The sequence below is a fragment of the Meleagris gallopavo genome, chromosome 3, assembly GCF_000146605.3.
Source record: "Meleagris gallopavo isolate NT-WF06-2002-E0010 breed Aviagen turkey brand Nicholas breeding stock chromosome 3, Turkey_5.1, whole genome shotgun sequence".
In the NCBI taxonomy this organism is placed as follows: domain Eukaryota; kingdom Metazoa; phylum Chordata; class Aves; order Galliformes; family Phasianidae; genus Meleagris; species Meleagris gallopavo.
The window spans coordinates 85,446,750-85,465,071 of NC_015013.2; the positions used below are offsets into that span (position 1 = coordinate 85,446,750).

Genomic DNA, 18,322 nt, shown 5'->3' on the forward strand with positions numbered 1-18,322 from the left:
CCACAAAAAAAACCCAACAACAACAAAAACTAACTCAATTTCCATCCAAGAACCCCAAAAGAATGAGGGAAAAACGAAAATGTGGTTTATTCAACCCAAATTTCACAGGATGCCTCATCGTCCCTTTCATCCCGCAGATATCAGATAACAAACGTGGGGGCAGCCCCCTCCTAACTCACTGTTCCCACTGGGGGGAATGCTTAGCATCCTTCCCATGGCACAGCTACAGTCGCACAATGCCTTAGTTATAATTCTTTGGAATTCTTTTTTAGGATTTTCCCATGATCTGTTGTTGTTTTTTTTTTAGGGAGAATGCAAGCATCAATCCCTGCAATTCAATGAATAGGCGTCGGGCTGATTTTTTGCTCGTTTGGTGTGAAGTTGGCACTATGGATCTTCACTGGGTCTTCCAGGTAGAAAAAAACACTGGTAAAATCAAGGTGAGAAGCACCATAAAGGTCACCTGAGCATCTTGGAGCTGTGACATGACTTTGAGGCGTGAATGTAGAGAGAGCAAAGGGGCTATAGGGTGAACGCAGGGGTTATAGGGTGAATGCAAGGGTTATAGGGTGAATGTAGGGGTTACAGGGTGCAGGTGCATCCCAGTGCATGAGATCCCATTGTGTTGAGATGCTGTGGGGTGCTGAGCATCCTTTGGGATGTGGTCCAGGTGTGGATGCTGCTCCCAGCCCTGCCACCTCGTGGCTGGTGGGGCTGCAGCATGGGAGGGAGGAGGGTGTTTGGGGAGCCCCAGCACTTGGAGAGCTTTGGGGTTAATGATAATGGGGTCAAGGGTGGTGTTAGAGGGGTTAGGGTCTGTGTGGAGATACACACCAGAGCCAGGGATAAAGCACATGGCACAGTGTTTCCAGAGGAAACTGAGGTACAGGAATGGTACCATGGCCCAAGTGTGAACCACCTCCATCCTATGGGGTTCTCTCCACCCACACCCACGAGGATGCCACCACACCACCACAGCCTGACCCCAAGGGTGGACCACCTCTATTCCACCCTCTCCATCCACACTCATCCATTAGGCTGGCAGAGACTCCAGTGTGAGGATTTGGGGATGGGGACACTGTTTTTCCCATTTTCCTGCTCACAGGCAGGGCTGAATTAATGCAAAAGGGTTTGTTTGTTTTTTGAGGAGGCAAAGCAAAGAAAACCTGCTGCATCCCAAACAAAACCAAGGACCACTCATTTTTCTCCATGCATTATCAATATCCCCAATATCTACCAATATATCCAGTTATCTATAAATACTTCTAAAGCCAAATGATGATATTACGGGCTGCAATGCACAGGGGCCATGGGATGGAGGTGATATAAAGGTGGGGAAGGAGAAGAAAGGCAATGGATGGTTTTACAATGTCGTGCAATAATAAAAACGCATCTTGTGGGGTGTTTTAACCATGTTTTCTTGTGCTCTTCCAGCTTGAAAACCACCTGGAGCAACATGGAAAAAGGGAAAAATGCCCCCAAAATTGAAAACAGAATTTGCAACAACTCCACAACCTGTAATGTGGTGTCATTGGGATGCCACAGCCCAGCGGGTGCCACCTCCCATGAGCATCCTTGGGGTACCCAATTGGAATCACCAGCAATGGACAGGAGCCACGGAGGGATTAGGATCAGGCCAGGATCCAAGCGGGGCCGTCGCTCGGTATTTTTAGCCCCATCCCTTCCCTCCCCACCACGTCACGTTGGTCATCTAAGTTTACTCGCAGGCGGTCGAGTGACATAACCAGGTTGGAGGGCACAGGATGGCAGCAGGATCGCGTCACCCTTTGCTTTTAGCTCCCGTGGCCCTTTAACCCTTGGAGTATGGATGGGCACCAAGATCCCATATCAGTGCTGCCTCAGTTTCCCCAAATTGCTGTTGGATTTGGCAGAGTGCAGAAGTGGGGGTACAGAGGGGATGTGCAACCCAAAAATGATGGCACCATCCTGGTGACCATCCCTCGGCCACCACAGAACAGATCTGACCCAAGGGAAGGGTCAAAAATAATCCTGGTAAGGTTAAAATTGTGTGAAGACATGGGACAGGACAGGGGGAGGAGGGCTGGGGACAGCCACAGTGATGATGGGCAGCTCGAGGGCGATGCTGCCCTGGCACCTGCTTCCCCGGCAGGGGACCAAGAGCTGTGCCAGCAGCCCTGGATCGTGCCTGAGGGTTTTCCAGGAAATGTTTACGGTGCCCTCCAGAAACACTGCCCCGTATCCCTCCTCCCTCCTCCTTCTGCTGTCCCATAGGGCCGAGCTCATGCAATGCTTTCTCACCCTAAGGCAGCATCCAAGAGGCATGGATAAAACTCTGCTGTGCCCACTACCGAGTGCTTGGCCAATGCTCCTGGCCACTGTCATCTTGCAATGGCCATCCCTGGGGACCTTGCCATTCATCATTATTGGTGAATTCAGGTTTTTGATGAGGAAACCATGTTTTTTGCACACTTCCAGGGATCGTTACTCCACCACCTCCACGGGCAGCCTGTTCCAATGCATGATCTGAGAAGAAATTTCTCCAAATATCTGAATTTTCAGATTGGGTTGGGGATATTACATAAAAACCCAGAAGTTGGAAGATTTGGGTTTTCGTGTTCAGCTCCCTCAAGGGAACAATGTGGGACATTTGTGCCCATTTCCCACTCACTGCATGACTCTGGTAGAGTCATAATGCTGAAAGATGAGCAAAGCTCCAGGCAGAAACTCTTTTATTTAAATACAAAAATGCACAAATTAATAAAAGACATTTAGTAACAACGGGGACGACAACAACTTTATTAAAAAAAAAACAAACAAGGAACTCCATACACAATGCTTGGTTGAATTTTCCCATAAAGACGGTCACACGAAACCCCAAATCGGTGCAGAAAGCAGAAGAAGGGTGGAGCAATAGGGTCCCCCACTCTAATTTCTCTGCCCTTCTTCAAGAGGTGACAAGCATCGATGACACGGTGCCTGTGGTGGCCTGCCATGCCCCAAGTCACCCGAGCCATGTGTTGGGGTGAAACACGACCCGGGGGCTCTGCCTACCATAAATCCCATCACTCCCTCCCTTTATGAGCTGGGCAGGGGGGAGCCTTCCAGTCTGTGCCCCCACCCTCTACGGGGTGCTCACACACACAGCTCTTCTGGGGGATGTGCTGGGTGTGAAAATGCAGCCATCAGCTTTATTGGAGCTGTTGTACACCTGAGCCTGCGGCGACACGGTGACATTGTCACCCATCCCATGGCCAAGCACACCTGGGTGCCTGCTCTCTGGAGACAACAGAGCTGGCACCCCTGCTGCCTTCTTGTTGGAAATGCCAGAGGTGGGGGCTCATGGGTTCATCCAAACTCCAGTGGGATGAGTGGGGTGATGCCACGAGCATCGGGACCAAGCAAAATGCGTTTGCAGTGCAAAGATTGGCACGTGCATGTAGAACTGTGGCACTGCCCCTATGGGGCATGCAGTCCTAAATTGTATAATGCTGCTGCCTTTTCCCCACAGGGCTCTCAAAATAAAGTTTGTCCTAAGGTACTGCCTATCAGATAGGCAAATCTTGCTATTTAAGGACACAGATGAGCAAATCAAGCCTCCTGACACCTCTTGGCAAGGGTTGACCTGTCCTCCGTGTCAGGGAACGGCATCCACCACCCAAAACCACTCTGAAAATTGAATCCATGGATGCAAAAATCACGGCAGCATTTCAAAAGCTGCAGAGCTAGCAGAAATCTGCTTGGCAGAGGGCTCCCCACACGCCTTTAAATCATGGAGCAGGAAAACCAAAACCTGGCCAACACACTGAGCACTATCAACAATCATCAGTGCCTCCATCCATCTGCACAACGGCAGCAATCAGAGCCATGATCCATCTTTTATCAGCTCGTTGCTCTACAGGAGGAGGTAAACCAAGACCAGAGATTGGCACAACTTGTCACGCGGATCAGGGCTGGTGCAGGGGAGCATCAAGGGTCAGGATGAACAGACATCCCCCTAGGAAGTAGGATGCTGTGAGATATCAGATTAATAATGCATGAGGGACAGCAGTTGAGCATTGAGGTTGTGCCACGCTGAGCAGTTACACCGTTGTTGTTATTTCCTACCAGGCTGGGAGCTGCTTTGGCTCCCATCTGGATTCATAGGGGTCCAAAGACCACGAAAAAAAGCTAGTTTGGATCTCCAAGAGAGCAAAACCCCACTGGGACACATAGCAACGGTCTGAACTCAGTGCTGCTCCTGAAAATAAGGGATGGAGCAGGATGCAGGCTGGCTTTTGGCATGGAAACTCCAACCTACGTGGGAATTTTGTGTCATGCTATACCCTACCATTATGACTTGAGATCACCAGGTACCTCATCCCAAATAGAGCAAGGGGTCTGGATGCAGGCATATGACCAAGGATGCTTGGTAGGGTGCTTGTATCCTACATCCAAGCAGTGTCCATGCGCCTGGCTGGTTGGACATCTCCACTCTTCATCCTCCCCAGGAGCCTTAAATAAGCCAACTTAAACCAGAATTTATTCCCAAACTTAAAATACTTCAACAAAACCACCTCCCTGAGGGGCTGGGCTGAGGGAACGCTCCTCCATGCCACTGCCAGGCTCTCTGGTAAAATAATATCCCAGAAAAACAAAAAGAAAGGTGCCATGTCCCAGCACGGTGTCCTGAGGTAGGTGCCAGGCAATGCCTGGCTCAGTGTTTCCTGAGCTGGTCAGCTGCCACAGGGACAACGGTCACAGCCTGGGCTTGATTTGCAGCTGTTTGCCTGAAAAGGAGGAAAACAAAAAGGTGGAACGTGTCCCAGGGTGCCTCTAAGGCTTTGTGTTCCACCTCTGGAAGATGGCATGGGAAAAGGTCTCACCTCTACTACCCTCCTCCAGAGTGGTGCTTTCTGAGTCCTGTAAGGTCACCCACATTGAGGTTCTTTTCCATTTGGTGCCACCTGGAAGGAGAAAGGGACAAAAAGAGGAGAATGTCATCAAGGTTCCTACCCTCTCTGCCCAACTGCCCATGGGTTGATGATTGGACTAGATGATCATATTGGTCTTTCCAACCTTAATGATTCTATGATTGTACGACTTTCCCACGGGAACTGCTCTTCCTTGAAGGAGAGCCCCAAAATTGAGACCTCATCTAAAATGGGCTCTGTTGCGAGCAGGGCTTTTTGCAGCTTGGGGTTGGGTGATGCTCCACCACTGCCCTGCCAGCTGCTATTGAGGACACACGTCCCCCCACATTGTGGACTGGTGTCCCTGTCTCTGGGGATGTGTCTCCCTGCTAACCCAGATGTCACCCTTTGGGCTGGCCAGGATGGAGCTGACTGGTTCCCCAAATCCCCATTGAGTATCTTCAGCCCCCAGCAAGTAGCATGGAAGGAAGGCACCTATGATTCTCGCTACATTACAATGAACTGAATTTGTTGTAAGCTCTCAAAATTATGGTCAAAACATAAAGCAGTTGAATCTTTAAGCTGCAGCACAAGGTGGAAGGTCACAGACTGCTCTGGGGCAAAGAGCAGAGCACCAGCAAGCAAGAGGTTAACTCACTCTTGGCACTCCGGTGAAAAGCTTTGGGGACGTTCCTATCACCCTGGAGACATAGAGAGGATTTGACTGCATGGGACCTTCAAGATCTTCCAGGTCCAACCTCCTGAAATGGGACAAGCTGGGGGAAAGGGACCCGTGACTCAAATGTGCTCGGAGGCACCCGCAGCCATCCGAGTCACTAAACGGCGATGATGAGGTAGCAAGAGGGAAAAATGATAACCAAAAAAACCTGCCTGGGGATTTGGGACTGCATAGCTGATGGGTTTCACGACCCCGTGATGACAAGCCTGGTGATAAATCACCTCTGCCCGTGAAGTCAGGAGGGGGTTTGGGGATTCAGTTCTGTGTGAGTGCAGAGATGAGAATAGCTCTGGAGCTCTGGAGAGTGCTGCTGCCATCTAGCTGGGTCCCAGCACGCAGGGCTGGAGGATGCTCTTATGCAGGGATTTGAGAGGGATACTCAGCCACCCCTGAGTATCCCTGGGTGCTCTGGAGTGTTGTTTTGGAAAGTGAATGTGGAGATATGTAGAAAGCAATATCTCTTCTGGGTATTTATACCATTAACAAGCTCAGCTTTGGTTTGAGCAGGGACTTTCTGCTGTCGGTTTCCAGCTGCTGCTTTGATTCCAGAGCTCTGGGTTTTGAGTCTCCCTAGAACCTCCTCACCATTTTCCATCCTGCACTCCCTTGGTGAACAGGTGAACAAACATTTTTTTGGGTGTCTACCGTATGAGAGAGACAGCTGGAAGCAAAGCAGCAACAAGGGATAGGAACGGAGGAAAACAAACCATGCCTCAGTACGCCCAGCACGCCTTAAAGAGAGTCCCATATACTCCTATAAAGCTGAAACTTTTGGAGATGACCCTTTTGTAGGACAATCCCATGCACACCCCATGACTATGGTGGACAGCATGAAGTCCTCCTCTGTTTTGATGGCAGTAGAATGTACCTTTCCGCAGAGTTTCTCATGTTCTATTTTCTCCTTGGGGAGGTGGCTATGGGGTTCTACCTGCTGGGCAAGAACTTTCCTACAGGGAGGCAGAAGCATGGTGGCTAACTTGAGAGAGGACAAGACACTGAGATGAACACGGAAGGGAAAAGGAGGTTCTCCACAGCTTGCTGAGCAATAAGACCTACTTGGAGAAATCCCTTCTCATTTGGGACTACAGGAGGAGAACATAATGGAGAAAGCAGAAACAATCCATTCCAAACCCTATCCGGACGTTCTGGTTGCAAGTACTACGTGACTGGTTTCTGGTTTGACCCCAGTCCATCTTTTCAGCCATCCAAAGCACCTCTTTTCAGAAGATGCAAAACCAGCATCCCCAAACCAAATCTGGCTCTGGGAAGTCCATGAACACATTGTCCTCCAGGAGCCAGGGAAGCAGCAGGTCATGTCTGTGAGCTGTTCTTCTCTTCTAAACTTGGGTAAACAAACTTGCTCAGAGTCTACAGTGCCGTGGCAGTGATACATAGCTTTGGAGCTAATTTATGTAAAACAAAGAGGGCTCATTTAGCACCTTTCCACCCTTAATATAACACCCATACATCAGAAGGCTGCACAGCAGCCACAATGGCCTCAGCTATTAGTCACCTGTGATGCAGGCTAATATGGCTTTGAGGAATGGTGGCATGAGCAGCTCAAACCCTCTGAGCTTCTCAGGACTCTCCCAGTTGGAGTTAGACTCAATGATCCTTATGGGTCCCTTCCAATCTGGGATACAGTATGATTCTATGATTCAGTTTTCCACCATCCCAGCAATTTGGGCTGTGCAGCATGGTATTACCATTGGGTGTAGCAGAAGAGGTGCAATGCTGTTGCCCATCAACACCAAATGGGGGAATCATAGAATCCTTTGAGTTGGAAGGGGTTCTTAAAGATCATCTAATCCAACTCCTTTACAATGGACAGGGACACCTACAGCTAGATCAGGCTGCTCAGAGCCTGATGATCCTAAATGCCTCCAGGAACAGGGCTTCCACCACCTCTCTGGGCAACCTGTTCCAGTGCTTATATAACTTCCTTATATCCAATCTAAATCTCCTCTTTTTTTAGTTTGAAACCATTTCCCCTTGTCCTATCACAACAGATCCTGCTAAAGAATCTGTCCTCTTCTCTCTTATAGAAAGAAAATCAGCATTTCCCTGTTGCTGCCCCACGAGGACTGCATCCTTGATCTGATGGGAATGCCAGAAATGGTTCAATTCCCTCAATGGAGCCGAAGAAACTTCATTAGCTAACAGTGGCACAGCAGCATGAAAACCACGCTTTGCAATTCAAAGCAAATATTGTTACAAAAGGAGAAATATAGATTTATTCTTGAGGAAGGAAAACAAACCCACAGAACAGCCAACAGAACAGAAAAGAAGCTAATTTTTAAATCTACCACAATTAACTTTCTGACTTCTGCACAGAGCAAAGCTCTGATTTTAAACACATTCTTTCAAAATGATGAAGATGCCGCATTGAGTGACATAGTGTGGTGGGCATGGCAGGGGTGGGTTGGGGTTGGACTTGACGATCTTGATGGTTTTATCCAACCTTTATGATTCTATGATTCTATAAGTGGGCATGGTGGGGATGGGCTGATAATTGGTCTTGATGATTCTTGGTGTTTTTTTCCAACCTTAATGATTCTACAAGAAATTGCAGCAGGGGTGTAAAGATGAGTGCTAATGAAATAAAACCAAAGCACACTGTGAACGAGCAACCCAGTGCAGGCAAAGCTCAGTTTCCCACTTTGACTCTTGGATGGAGATGGTCTTAATGCTGCTCCTGCAAAGGATGGGGGGACCTCATCAAGAAGTCGGCCCCATGCTGGCAGATAGAACTACATTTTCTGCTTTTGTGCATGGTAGATTCTGCAAATGGCGTGATCAATCTTGGGTCGCATCTTGTGCGCCTTCACTCTCTCCCACCCCCCTTGCATTTCAGGAGCGACGCAATCCATCTTCCAGGAACCAGGTATATAATTTCTAGTTAGCGAAAGCAGGGATAAGAAGCCCCTTTTTCATTACGATGATTGAACTGCTTCCAAAGAGAAGAGCAGGGCTGGATCATGAGCCCGGCACGCAGAGCCGAGTTGCTTTTGCTGAGCTTGTCAGCCTCGTCGGAGAATTAGGACTTCCAGCATTCTTCCTTTTGATGAAAATCAACATTTATTTTGCCTAAGCCTAAGAAGGTGTCAGGCAGATGGAGAAACTTGCCACTCTTCGCTGGGAGAAGGGAGTGAAAGAAGGAAATCTAATAGAAATATATTATCAAGTCCGAGGAGTGGACACGGCAGTAAATCACACTTCAGGTGGCACCATTATATTTTTCAATAAAACCAGGCTTACCCCAGACACATCCTCGCCAAGAGGCTCCAGCTGCACCCAAGTTAAACAAAATTTGCTTCAACCAGATGCTGAGATAAGGAGGAGAAGGGATTTAAAGGGATTTAAAGGGACATTGCCAATAGGGAAGTCCCCTGGATGGGGGACAAAAGGAGGTGGCTCTGGTCCCTGTCCCCAGATCCCCTTTTTGCTGATGGCTGAGTGTTGAAAAACGACTTTCTACTGCATTTCTGAGGTTGGGAGATGGGGCACGGAACCAGACTGGGAAAGGAACAGCAGCCAAAAACATTCTGCATCTGCTGGGGATCACATGACAGCTCAGCTCCATGAGTAGAGGATGCCCAATCGTGAAGCGATGGGATGCAGGGAAGACGAATAGCATTGAGAAAGCTCGCTAACAGCTTTCCAAATTCCTCCACCAAAGTATAAAAAGCCTTGCCAGAGAGAAAGCTGGTTGTGAGAAGGATGCATTTCCACTCTCCCAGCCAAACCTGAGTGCAATGGTACATTTTGTCTCCATCTCTCTCCCAGCATGAGGGACTTGTCCTTTGCTGCACCCAGTCAGGCTCTGTATAGGGCCCAAAAATAACCCCCTAGGAGCTCCCCTTTGGCAAATGAGACAGCTGCAATTAGCAGAAGAGCAGTACTTTGACAACATTCCAATTATTAATACAATGGGTAGCAAAGAGAATGCTCAGAGTACCAAGCACTTCCCAGTTGATGCACAATCTGGAGGGAGAAATTTCTGCTTTTCTCACCCAAATCCCACATTCATTTTTTCATCCAGCCAGGAAAAACATCTTCTACCTGCTCCCCAGCCACCTCATCTGTCATGCTGATCACAAGGAGGTTTGATCCTGGACAACACCAAGGCTGCCTCCTAGCCTGTGTGTGATGTACAGAGCAATTTCCCATGCCATTTCTGCAGTGGAGGTATGCAGGAAGGAATAAATCATTGCGCTTGAGATACACACAGATGGAGATAATGAATACATATGATGCCATAGGGTGGAAACTACCCCTGCACTTAACCCTGCAGCCTGAGAACTACACTAAATCCATCCAGTGAGAAGAACTTCACCAAAAACTCACCCCGGTGCTATTCCATCAAAAACTTGTGCTCCTCAAGAAAGGCTTCAAGGCTGAGATGTTAGGAGAAGCTCTATCTAGTTGGAAAAAAGCCTCCAGTGCTTTGATGGGCAGTGCCCATCACCTGCAGCAGGACATCTGCACAGGGATGTATCATTTCTCTTTAATTTTTTCTTTTTGGAGAAGAGAATACCAGTCATGAGAAAGGCAACCCAACCCGACTTCCTGTGTTGCTGTTGCTCCAAGAGGTGAAACCCTACGAGCTTTTCCAGCCCTGCTACATCTCATTCCCCAAACCTCCCCTACCCAAAGGGAATTCCAGCTGTGAAATGCGAAGCTTGCAAACCATGAGCCACAAAAGTGGGAGAGGAGTAACATTAGGACATGGGCACCACAGCGATGCTTTATGGTTTGGGAGTCAATGATGACTTGGATACAACCAATATGGTAAATTTTACATCTGTCTTCTACTGGTGGGTTGAAGGAATGGGATTTCATCATCTCAAAGGGCTCTTCCATCTCTGGTTTTCAGGTCATTAAATAACTCCGGAGGAAATGACAGGGCTGTAAAATCACAGAATTGTAAATGTTGCAAAGACCACTAAGACCATCAAGTTAAACCATCAGCCCAATACCACCATCCCACTAAACCATGTCCCTCAGTGCCACATTCACCCTTTCCTTGAAAATCTCCAGGGATGGTGACTCTACCACTTTCCTGGAGAACTGGAAACACGCAGGCAGTTGGGTCCAGGCTGGGAAATCATAATAAGTATTTTCAGATGCGGGATGAGACAGAGGGTTCCAATTTAGATGGAGAGCCCATCAGAAAAAGTCACAGCACTCACCAGGTTCACTGAAAGTTTCAATTAAACTGGCCATTTTACAATGAGAAAATCAAATTTATTTCCTAAGGAATAATCCTAAGGAACACAGTCCTCAGCCAGATCCACTGATTTGGCCCCACAGCTTGAGCTTCTTACCCCTACGTGGGTGCCTATGAGACATGGAGCAAGCAGGGGTACAGCAAAAAGTCATGAGCTATTGTCACCCTTTGGATGATGCAGCAAGCATGACCTTCAGGAGAGTTCCTCAGAAGTTAGGAGGACCACCAAAGAGCTTCTACAGCACCAGCAGCTGGGGAGACCCACCAGGACCCAGTCCTACTAAGAAATGGGGTTCTGCTAATGTAAGGAGTTTGGAGGAGGGATATACAGAACACGAGCAGGAATTGGCAAGACTGTGAGCCAGTGCATGGTTGGACTTGACGATCTTGGAGGTCGTTTCCAACCTTAATGATGCTATGAGTGGGCACAGTAGTGAGGGGTTGACGGTTGGATTTGATGATCTTAGAGGTCTTTTCCAATCTTGATGACTCTATAGAGGAGCTTCCCTAAGTCAGGTTGTAGGAAGCAGTCCATTTCAAGAGGTGATCCCACCTAATGAAGAGGTCACAGAGGTGAATCAGTTACAGGTGCAGTGACTTCACCGTGGCCTTCACCAAGATTCTTTCCAAAAACAGGCAATGATCCCACCAGGAGGGCCAAGATCTCTGTTCCACCATATACATGACCAGCCAGGACTCAGATACTCAGAGAAGTCCAAGGCAGCTCAGACACCTCCTGAAGGTAACCAGGATGTTAAGGGGAGAATTGGGGTTTTCTCACTGAAGAAGAGATTAACAAACACATTGGAGCAAGTCCAGTGGAGGCCACCAAGATGGCTGGGGCTGAAGGTCAAGGAGATGCTTGTGACAATACCAAAAAAAACCCAGTTCCCTGTATTTTACCCATAATATTTTTTCCCAGGTCCTAACAAGAGGAACAAACTGTAGTGCTGGCTCCCGTTATCCTTGGATCTACCCTTTCCATCCAACTCCTCCATCATCTACATCTAGAAAGCAGATGCTTTCTAGAAGGCTTCAGGGCATCTTCTGCCACTCAATCCAAAGGGTTGTTTTGGCATCTGCCTCATCCAGCTGCCAAAATAAAGAGTTTTGGACCAAAGATCTTATGATGGAAGGAATGCTGAAGGGGACGCTGCAGGTGGTGAAGAACCGTGGGACCCTCCACATGGCATCCCATTCGGGTTCTTGATGTGAGGGGAACCAATCACGATCATGTAAAGGGCTAGGAGCAGCAGAAGAGGAGATGTCTGGGTCCAACATCATGGGGTTGCCATCCCATGCAGCTCCATGGTCATGGCAAAGCAGGAAACACAGCACGTATTGGGGTTTGGGAGGGTAGCCAAGGGGGATTTGCGTTTTCAAAGTTATTCCTCCAGAAGTGAAAGCTGTAAACAAAAATAGAAGTGCTGCACCTCAATGAATTCCTCCAAAGCAAAAGTGTTTGAGCGTGCTCAGCGGAGCCGTTAAAAAAGACTGTAGCGAGCATCTTCCATTAACGTTACGACCGTGAAATATGACAATAAAATGATAGCCGTATGGTCGCAAATTTGCAGCCCGCCGAGTTGCTAGGGGTTTATCGTCACTCAAACGTGCAGAGAGCTGTAAAATGTTTACAGAAAGGGTCGTTTGCAGCTATAAAATCCTCTTTTCTCTCCTAAACAAGGCTGAGTGGAGCCATTTACAAACCCCTGAATGTTCATCGGGGGAGAGGGGAACATCTGTTCTCTCCAGGAGTTTTCAGTGATCTTCTCGAACAAATTAACTAAAATGGGTGCTTTCTAATTAAATTAGCACTCGATTGGAATGGTTTGCATTGGTGCGCTTGCTTACAATTAGCGCGGGGAGGCCGGTTAGGCTCCAGCATAAGCTATTTTAACTGGAAGGTGAAATATGGAAGTGCCCATTACCTGCATGCATCTATCAGAGGGGGTAGAATGCTTGTGCACCCTCTGGCTCAACCCTCCCAAGCAGAGAACAAAACACAGCAAATGGGATGGGAGTGCACCAAGTGCTCATCCCAACCACCAGGGTTTCCATCTGCAGGTTGATTCCCATGTGAGGACAGCAAACCATGTCTCTCCTTTCCAGTCCCATTTTTACATATCCCAAGTCTGCAGACACACACCAAGACCCTGCAAGCTCACACTAAGCCTGTCGCCCAGGTTGGTCCCTAAAAGTCATCTCCAAGCACTCACTCCAGCCACTTCCTTTCCACATAGCACTTTTCTCCCTTCCTCCTGTACTTGTCAGAATTAAAAGCACATTTTCTCAAATTGTGACTATTTAACCAAGCAATTCAGATCACTCTGTAATAATAACCTGTCCTCCTCCTTATTTACCATCCCACCAATTTGTATGTCACCATCAGGGTGTGCACACAGAAAGTGAAAATTATCACTGTGCTCCTCAGTACAGGCCTCTCTGGATAGATGTGGTGGGGTTAGCACAGATCCCAAAACAGCATCCCAGATAAAATCACAGAATCACAAAATTGTAAGGGTTGGAAGGGACATCTAGAGAATATCTAGTCCAACCCTCCTGATAAAGCAGATTCCCTACAGTAGAATCATAGATTCATTAAGAGACCTCCAAGACACCCAAATCCAACCCCATCCCATCTCCACCATGCCCAATAACCATGTCTCTCAGTGCCACATCTCCACAGTTTTTGAACATCTCCAGGTACAACCCTCCCCAGACCCCACCACCTCCCTGGGCAGCTTGTGTCAACAGGTTGCAACTACTAGATACCACCTACCCAGAGCTTCTCAAGGACCAATCCTGACCATTACATACAGTACTTTAAGATATAGTACTGGCTTTAGAGGTGATGTGGGCACTGTTAATCATTTAGGTCCTTTCACAATATCAGCATCCTCTTGGGATGATCAGGATGACAGTCTCTCAGTTGCCAAGGCTCCTTTCCTCCCATCAGGCTATGGCTATTATTGTGCCCCTGGGACCCTTTTTTGTGTGTTGGGATGAATCTTAAATCATTGAATGCATCTCAGTGAAAGGAATGGGCAAATCTGAGTAGCCAGCAGGTGCCATGGGGAAGGTCAGGTTGCATATCAGAAGAATGTTCTTCACCAAGTGGATGGTTGGGCACTGAACAGATTTCCCAGGGAAGTGGTCATGGCACTGAGATTGCCAGAGTTCAAGAAGCATCTGGACAATGCTTTCAGACACATGGTCTGATTTTGGGGTGGTCTTCTGTGGAGACAGGAACTGGACTCAATGATCTTTTAGTGGGTAGGGTGAGGGTGCGTTGATGGTTGAACTTGATAATTTTAATGGTCTTTTCCAACCTTAATGATTCTGTAATTCTATTCTATGATCTTCATGGATTCCTTCAAACTCGGGATATTCTATGACTCTATAATTCTATGACCCTCACACCCACCCCAGACCAATCATACACAACCCCTGCAGGTCTTTGGAAAGGAAACTGCTTTGTCATCAGATTATTTTACAGATATCTATGATTCCTTCCTTGCTTTCTTTTCCCTGCTGAAAGGCCATGTACCCACTGCAGCACACAGCTGAGCAGTCATCCCTGCTTGCCTATGACTTCAGGAATATGTTGCTAAGCCTGGGAATTTTCTTCCTGACAGTGTTGAGGCATCTCAGACCTCCTTGGCTTGAAGAGGGGTTTGCACTTGGCTGCTGAACAAATCAGCCTCCACTTACAGAGGAAAGTGCAAATGCCCTGGTGCTGAATTCAACCCTTGTCCCAGGAGGATCCTGCTCCTGGGTTGGAGGATGCAGGAGATCAAGGACAGGGAGAGAAGTTCAGATGTTTTTTCTAGCCCTTCCCTTCACAGTAAGCCACATTGTATGAATTTCATCCCACCTCTCCATTGCCAGAGAATGAGACAGAGCTCTCCAACCCAATAGACTTACCCTGTTCCAGAATCACAGAATCATTTAGGTTGGAAAAGATCACTAAGGTCATCTAGTCCAAACATCAGCTCCTCACCTCCATGCCCTTGTCCACAGCTGGACAAAAAAAATTACAGGTCATCTTTGAAGCTGTTCTGTTTTCCTATCAAATTCTCTCTGATCTCACCTCAAGCTGAAATGACAACTTACTGCTACAAAATGTTTTAATTTTTGAGCCCACTCTGCTCTCTGAGATGGTGTTCAGGAGATGCAACTCTTGCACATCCCTTTCATGGAGAGGACACAGTGCAAAACAAAGCAACGTTCAGCCAAAATGTCCAGAGTTGGAAATCACAGAATCACAGAATGGCCAGGGTTGGAAGGGACCTCAAGGATCATGAATCTCCAAACCCCTGCCACATCCTAGGGCCACCAGCCTCCCCATTTAATACTAGACCAGGCTGTCCAGGCCTCCTTCCAATCTGGCCTTGAACACCTTCAGGGACGGGACATCCACAACCTCTCTGGGTAGCCTGTTCCAGAACTTACCACTCTCTTTGTAAAGAACTTTTCCCTGACATCCAACATAAATCTTCCTTCCCTCAACTTAAAATCATTTCCCCTTGTCCTGCAGTTATCTATGCTCTCAAAGAGTTGATTCCCTTCTTGTTTATAGGCTCCCTTTAGGTACTGAAAGGCTGCAACGGTAGCCTTCTTTTCTCTAGGCTGAACAAGCACAGTCTGTCTTCGTAGGGGAGGTGCTCCGAAGACAGACTGAGAAATGACCAACTATGTTCCCAATGGAGCAGCTCCAAGGCATGAGGATATTAGGTTTGGCTTTGCCCTGCACTGCATCTCAATCACCTGTGGACATACCTGGATCTCCCCAAAGCACCCCAAAGTCCCCTACCTTCTGACTAAGCTGCTGTTGGAGCCAGCACTTAGAGGACTGGAGATTCATCCCACAAAAACACATGGACAACTGTGGGGAAAAACTTTCCTCGGTGGTGATTTAACGCAGCCCAGAGCAAACCCAGTCCAAGTACTTCCTACCTGGCTCATCCATTGGTTCATCCTCATCCCTCTCCACTTTGTACTTCTTATCACCTGGAGAGGTCGAGGACTGGAGGGAGATGAAGGATGGCAGCTTCTGCAGACAGCTGCTTCGAGAGGTGTCCACTTCCTTCCAAAACTTCACATCTTCCTCCATGCTGGAAGGTCCGGGCACTTCCCCATCAGGAGAGAGTTGAACTGGATCATTCCTAGAGGAGGAACACACACAAAAAAATTAATAATGGAAAATAAAACAATCCCCTCCTGGCACTGCTGAAGTACTTGGAGTGGAGCAGCAGAAGAGCACGTGGAGGATCTCTGGGATTCATCCCAGGCTGATCCTTGTCTCTGATTTCTGGCGAGCACAGATAACATGACAGTTCAGCTCGTTTGATATCTCTGATGACGGTGCTAAGAAAGGAAAACAACCCCCTGAGCAGCTTTCGAGCACTGCGAGCTGCCCATAGGGCACCTAAAAAGAGCAAGGAGCTATTTTGCACCTCATTCACATGGGGGATGTGAGCTCGGTATCATTTCAAGGCTCTTCTGTCACCCAGAGAGCCTGCTGAGTGCTTGGCCCGTCTGCTACCATACAAGGTAGGGCTGGGATGGGGATGATGGCAGCAGAGTGGCAAAGAACCCCAAGCTGGTGTTTTCTTCTCCTTCTAACCAAGACTTTTAGAGAAATTTTCAGAGCTTAGAGTCCAATTTAAGTTTGGCTTTAATTTTCATGACACTTAAAGCATTTCAATTCAAAGGGTAAAACTTGTGGCAGAGGATGGAGGAAGTCAACTCAGGTTAGATATTAGGAGAAATTTCTTCTCAAAATGAGTGGTAACACACTGGCACAGGCTGCCCAGGGAGGTGGTAAAGGTCCCTGGAGGTGCTCAAGAAGCATGGAGATGTGGCACTGAGAGATATGGCTAGTAGTCATGGTGGGGATGGGGCAACAGTTGGGCTTGACATTCTTAGTGGTCTTTTAAAACCTTAACAGTTCTATGATTCTATGATCCTCTTGGCAGTGATAGCACAGGATGAAGCTTGGGGTAGCCTGAAGCACAACAAATAACCAACACCCCGACCTCTAAAAGGTTTGGAGAGATGCTACACACTCATAGTTGCTGCCACAATTAACCAACACTTGGTCTCTGCCAGAACTCCTCCATCTCCCAGGTGGACATTCTACAAAAGCCTCAGAGATGCCTGAAGGTGCCAAAAACGTGGGCAGCACATTTCTAAGAGCAAGGATACTCACATTCTGATGGCATGAACAAATCATAGGGCAGTGAGACGCAAGCAATCTCCATGGTCCTCCCCATCAGTTGTGCTTCAAGATCTATTGGAGAACTGATCCATTTACCCATAAGGACTCTATCAAGAAGGCACTGCAGTGACTCATGTCATTGACATCTTAAAGTAATCCAGCACGCACACAGATACATGTATCCATAAGAAGCAGTCTGAGAAGACAATGGTTTAAATGCAGTTCCTTCTGCTCTTTCCTACCTGTTTGTCTCCTCCCAGAGCCGTCTCCACTTGGAAGGGGGATCTTCACCAGCACAGTTCCCCGGTGAGTGACGTTTCTTTTTTGGGTGCAGCAGCTTGCAGCAGGCGCCCCTGGGGCAGATGCCTTTCTTGGCAAAGTCTGGGCAAACCAGCGTGTGCTTCTTCTTGCACTGGGAGGGAAAAAAAATAAGAGAGGCATTGGGAAATGTCCTTGTTGAAAAGGAGATGGTGGCAGAGGATGGAGGAAATCAACTCGGTTCCCAAACTCGGTCTCCCTTCAGGTGGCACAACTCACTGCTAAAAGCAGAGAAGGATGTGCTGGTGTGTTCTCCTCCACACCAAATGCATGATTTCACATCAAAATATTATGTGAAAATATTAACTTCTTCCGGGAGATGCTACACATTCACAGATTCCTTTCTAAACACCTGACTTTACTTACCCCAAATGCCAAAATCTGGACAGCAATCACCACTGAGATGGTATTGATGGTCTTGGTAGATTAACAGAGGTGGAAAAGACAGTTTCAGACAGCACACTGGAATATAAAATTTTCCATTCCAAGTTTGTGACGTCCCTTGGTCAATTGAGAAGGAGTATGAAAGGAACAAAGCATGTCCCTTTTTTGCTTCAAAATGTGCCTATTTTGGGACTGTTGCCTCCTTGCCAAAGGAGGCCAAGGGCTGGAGCTCAGCCTATGGTTTCCAGAGCAATGCTCACAGAGGGAATCTGTGGCAAAGAGAAGACTGCAGAACTCACCAGATGGACATTCTTCTGGGAAATGGCAATTTTTTGGCACATGAAAAGGCAGCAAGGCAGAAGAGGGAGCTTTGGATGTGATTTCTAACTAGAAAAGTTGGTTGGCTTAAGGGAGAATGACCAGCCTCTCCATCTCCAACACTGGGATACCACCACCCAATGACCCAGAGAGCTCACCCCAATGTAGCACAAGGGACTCAGAGTGGGGATGGAACTCGATCCTTCCAAGGATGCTCCTTTCCCCACCCCTTATTCTCTCAA

General features: G+C 47.8%; 1 protein-coding gene across 1 annotated transcript in view; it reads right to left on the bottom strand.

Moving 5' to 3' along the window:
- Window positions 1-2,694: 2,694 nt before the first annotated feature.
- The window catches only part of ZC3H3 (zinc finger CCCH-type containing 3), a 39,760-nt gene continuing 24,132 nt past the window's right edge, over window positions 2,695-18,322 (bottom strand). Inside the window, exons 6-9 of the mRNA XM_010709341.3 lie at window positions 17,303-17,472; window positions 15,797-16,005; window positions 4,845-4,925; window positions 2,695-4,748 (exon numbers count right to left, since the gene is read on the bottom strand). Coding sequence (XP_010707643.1) covers window positions 4,717-4,748; window positions 4,845-4,925; window positions 15,797-16,005; window positions 17,303-17,472 — 492 coding nt within the window. The 3' untranslated portion in view covers window positions 2,695-4,716. The remainder of the gene's footprint in view (window positions 4,749-4,844; window positions 4,926-15,796; window positions 16,006-17,302; window positions 17,473-18,322) is intronic.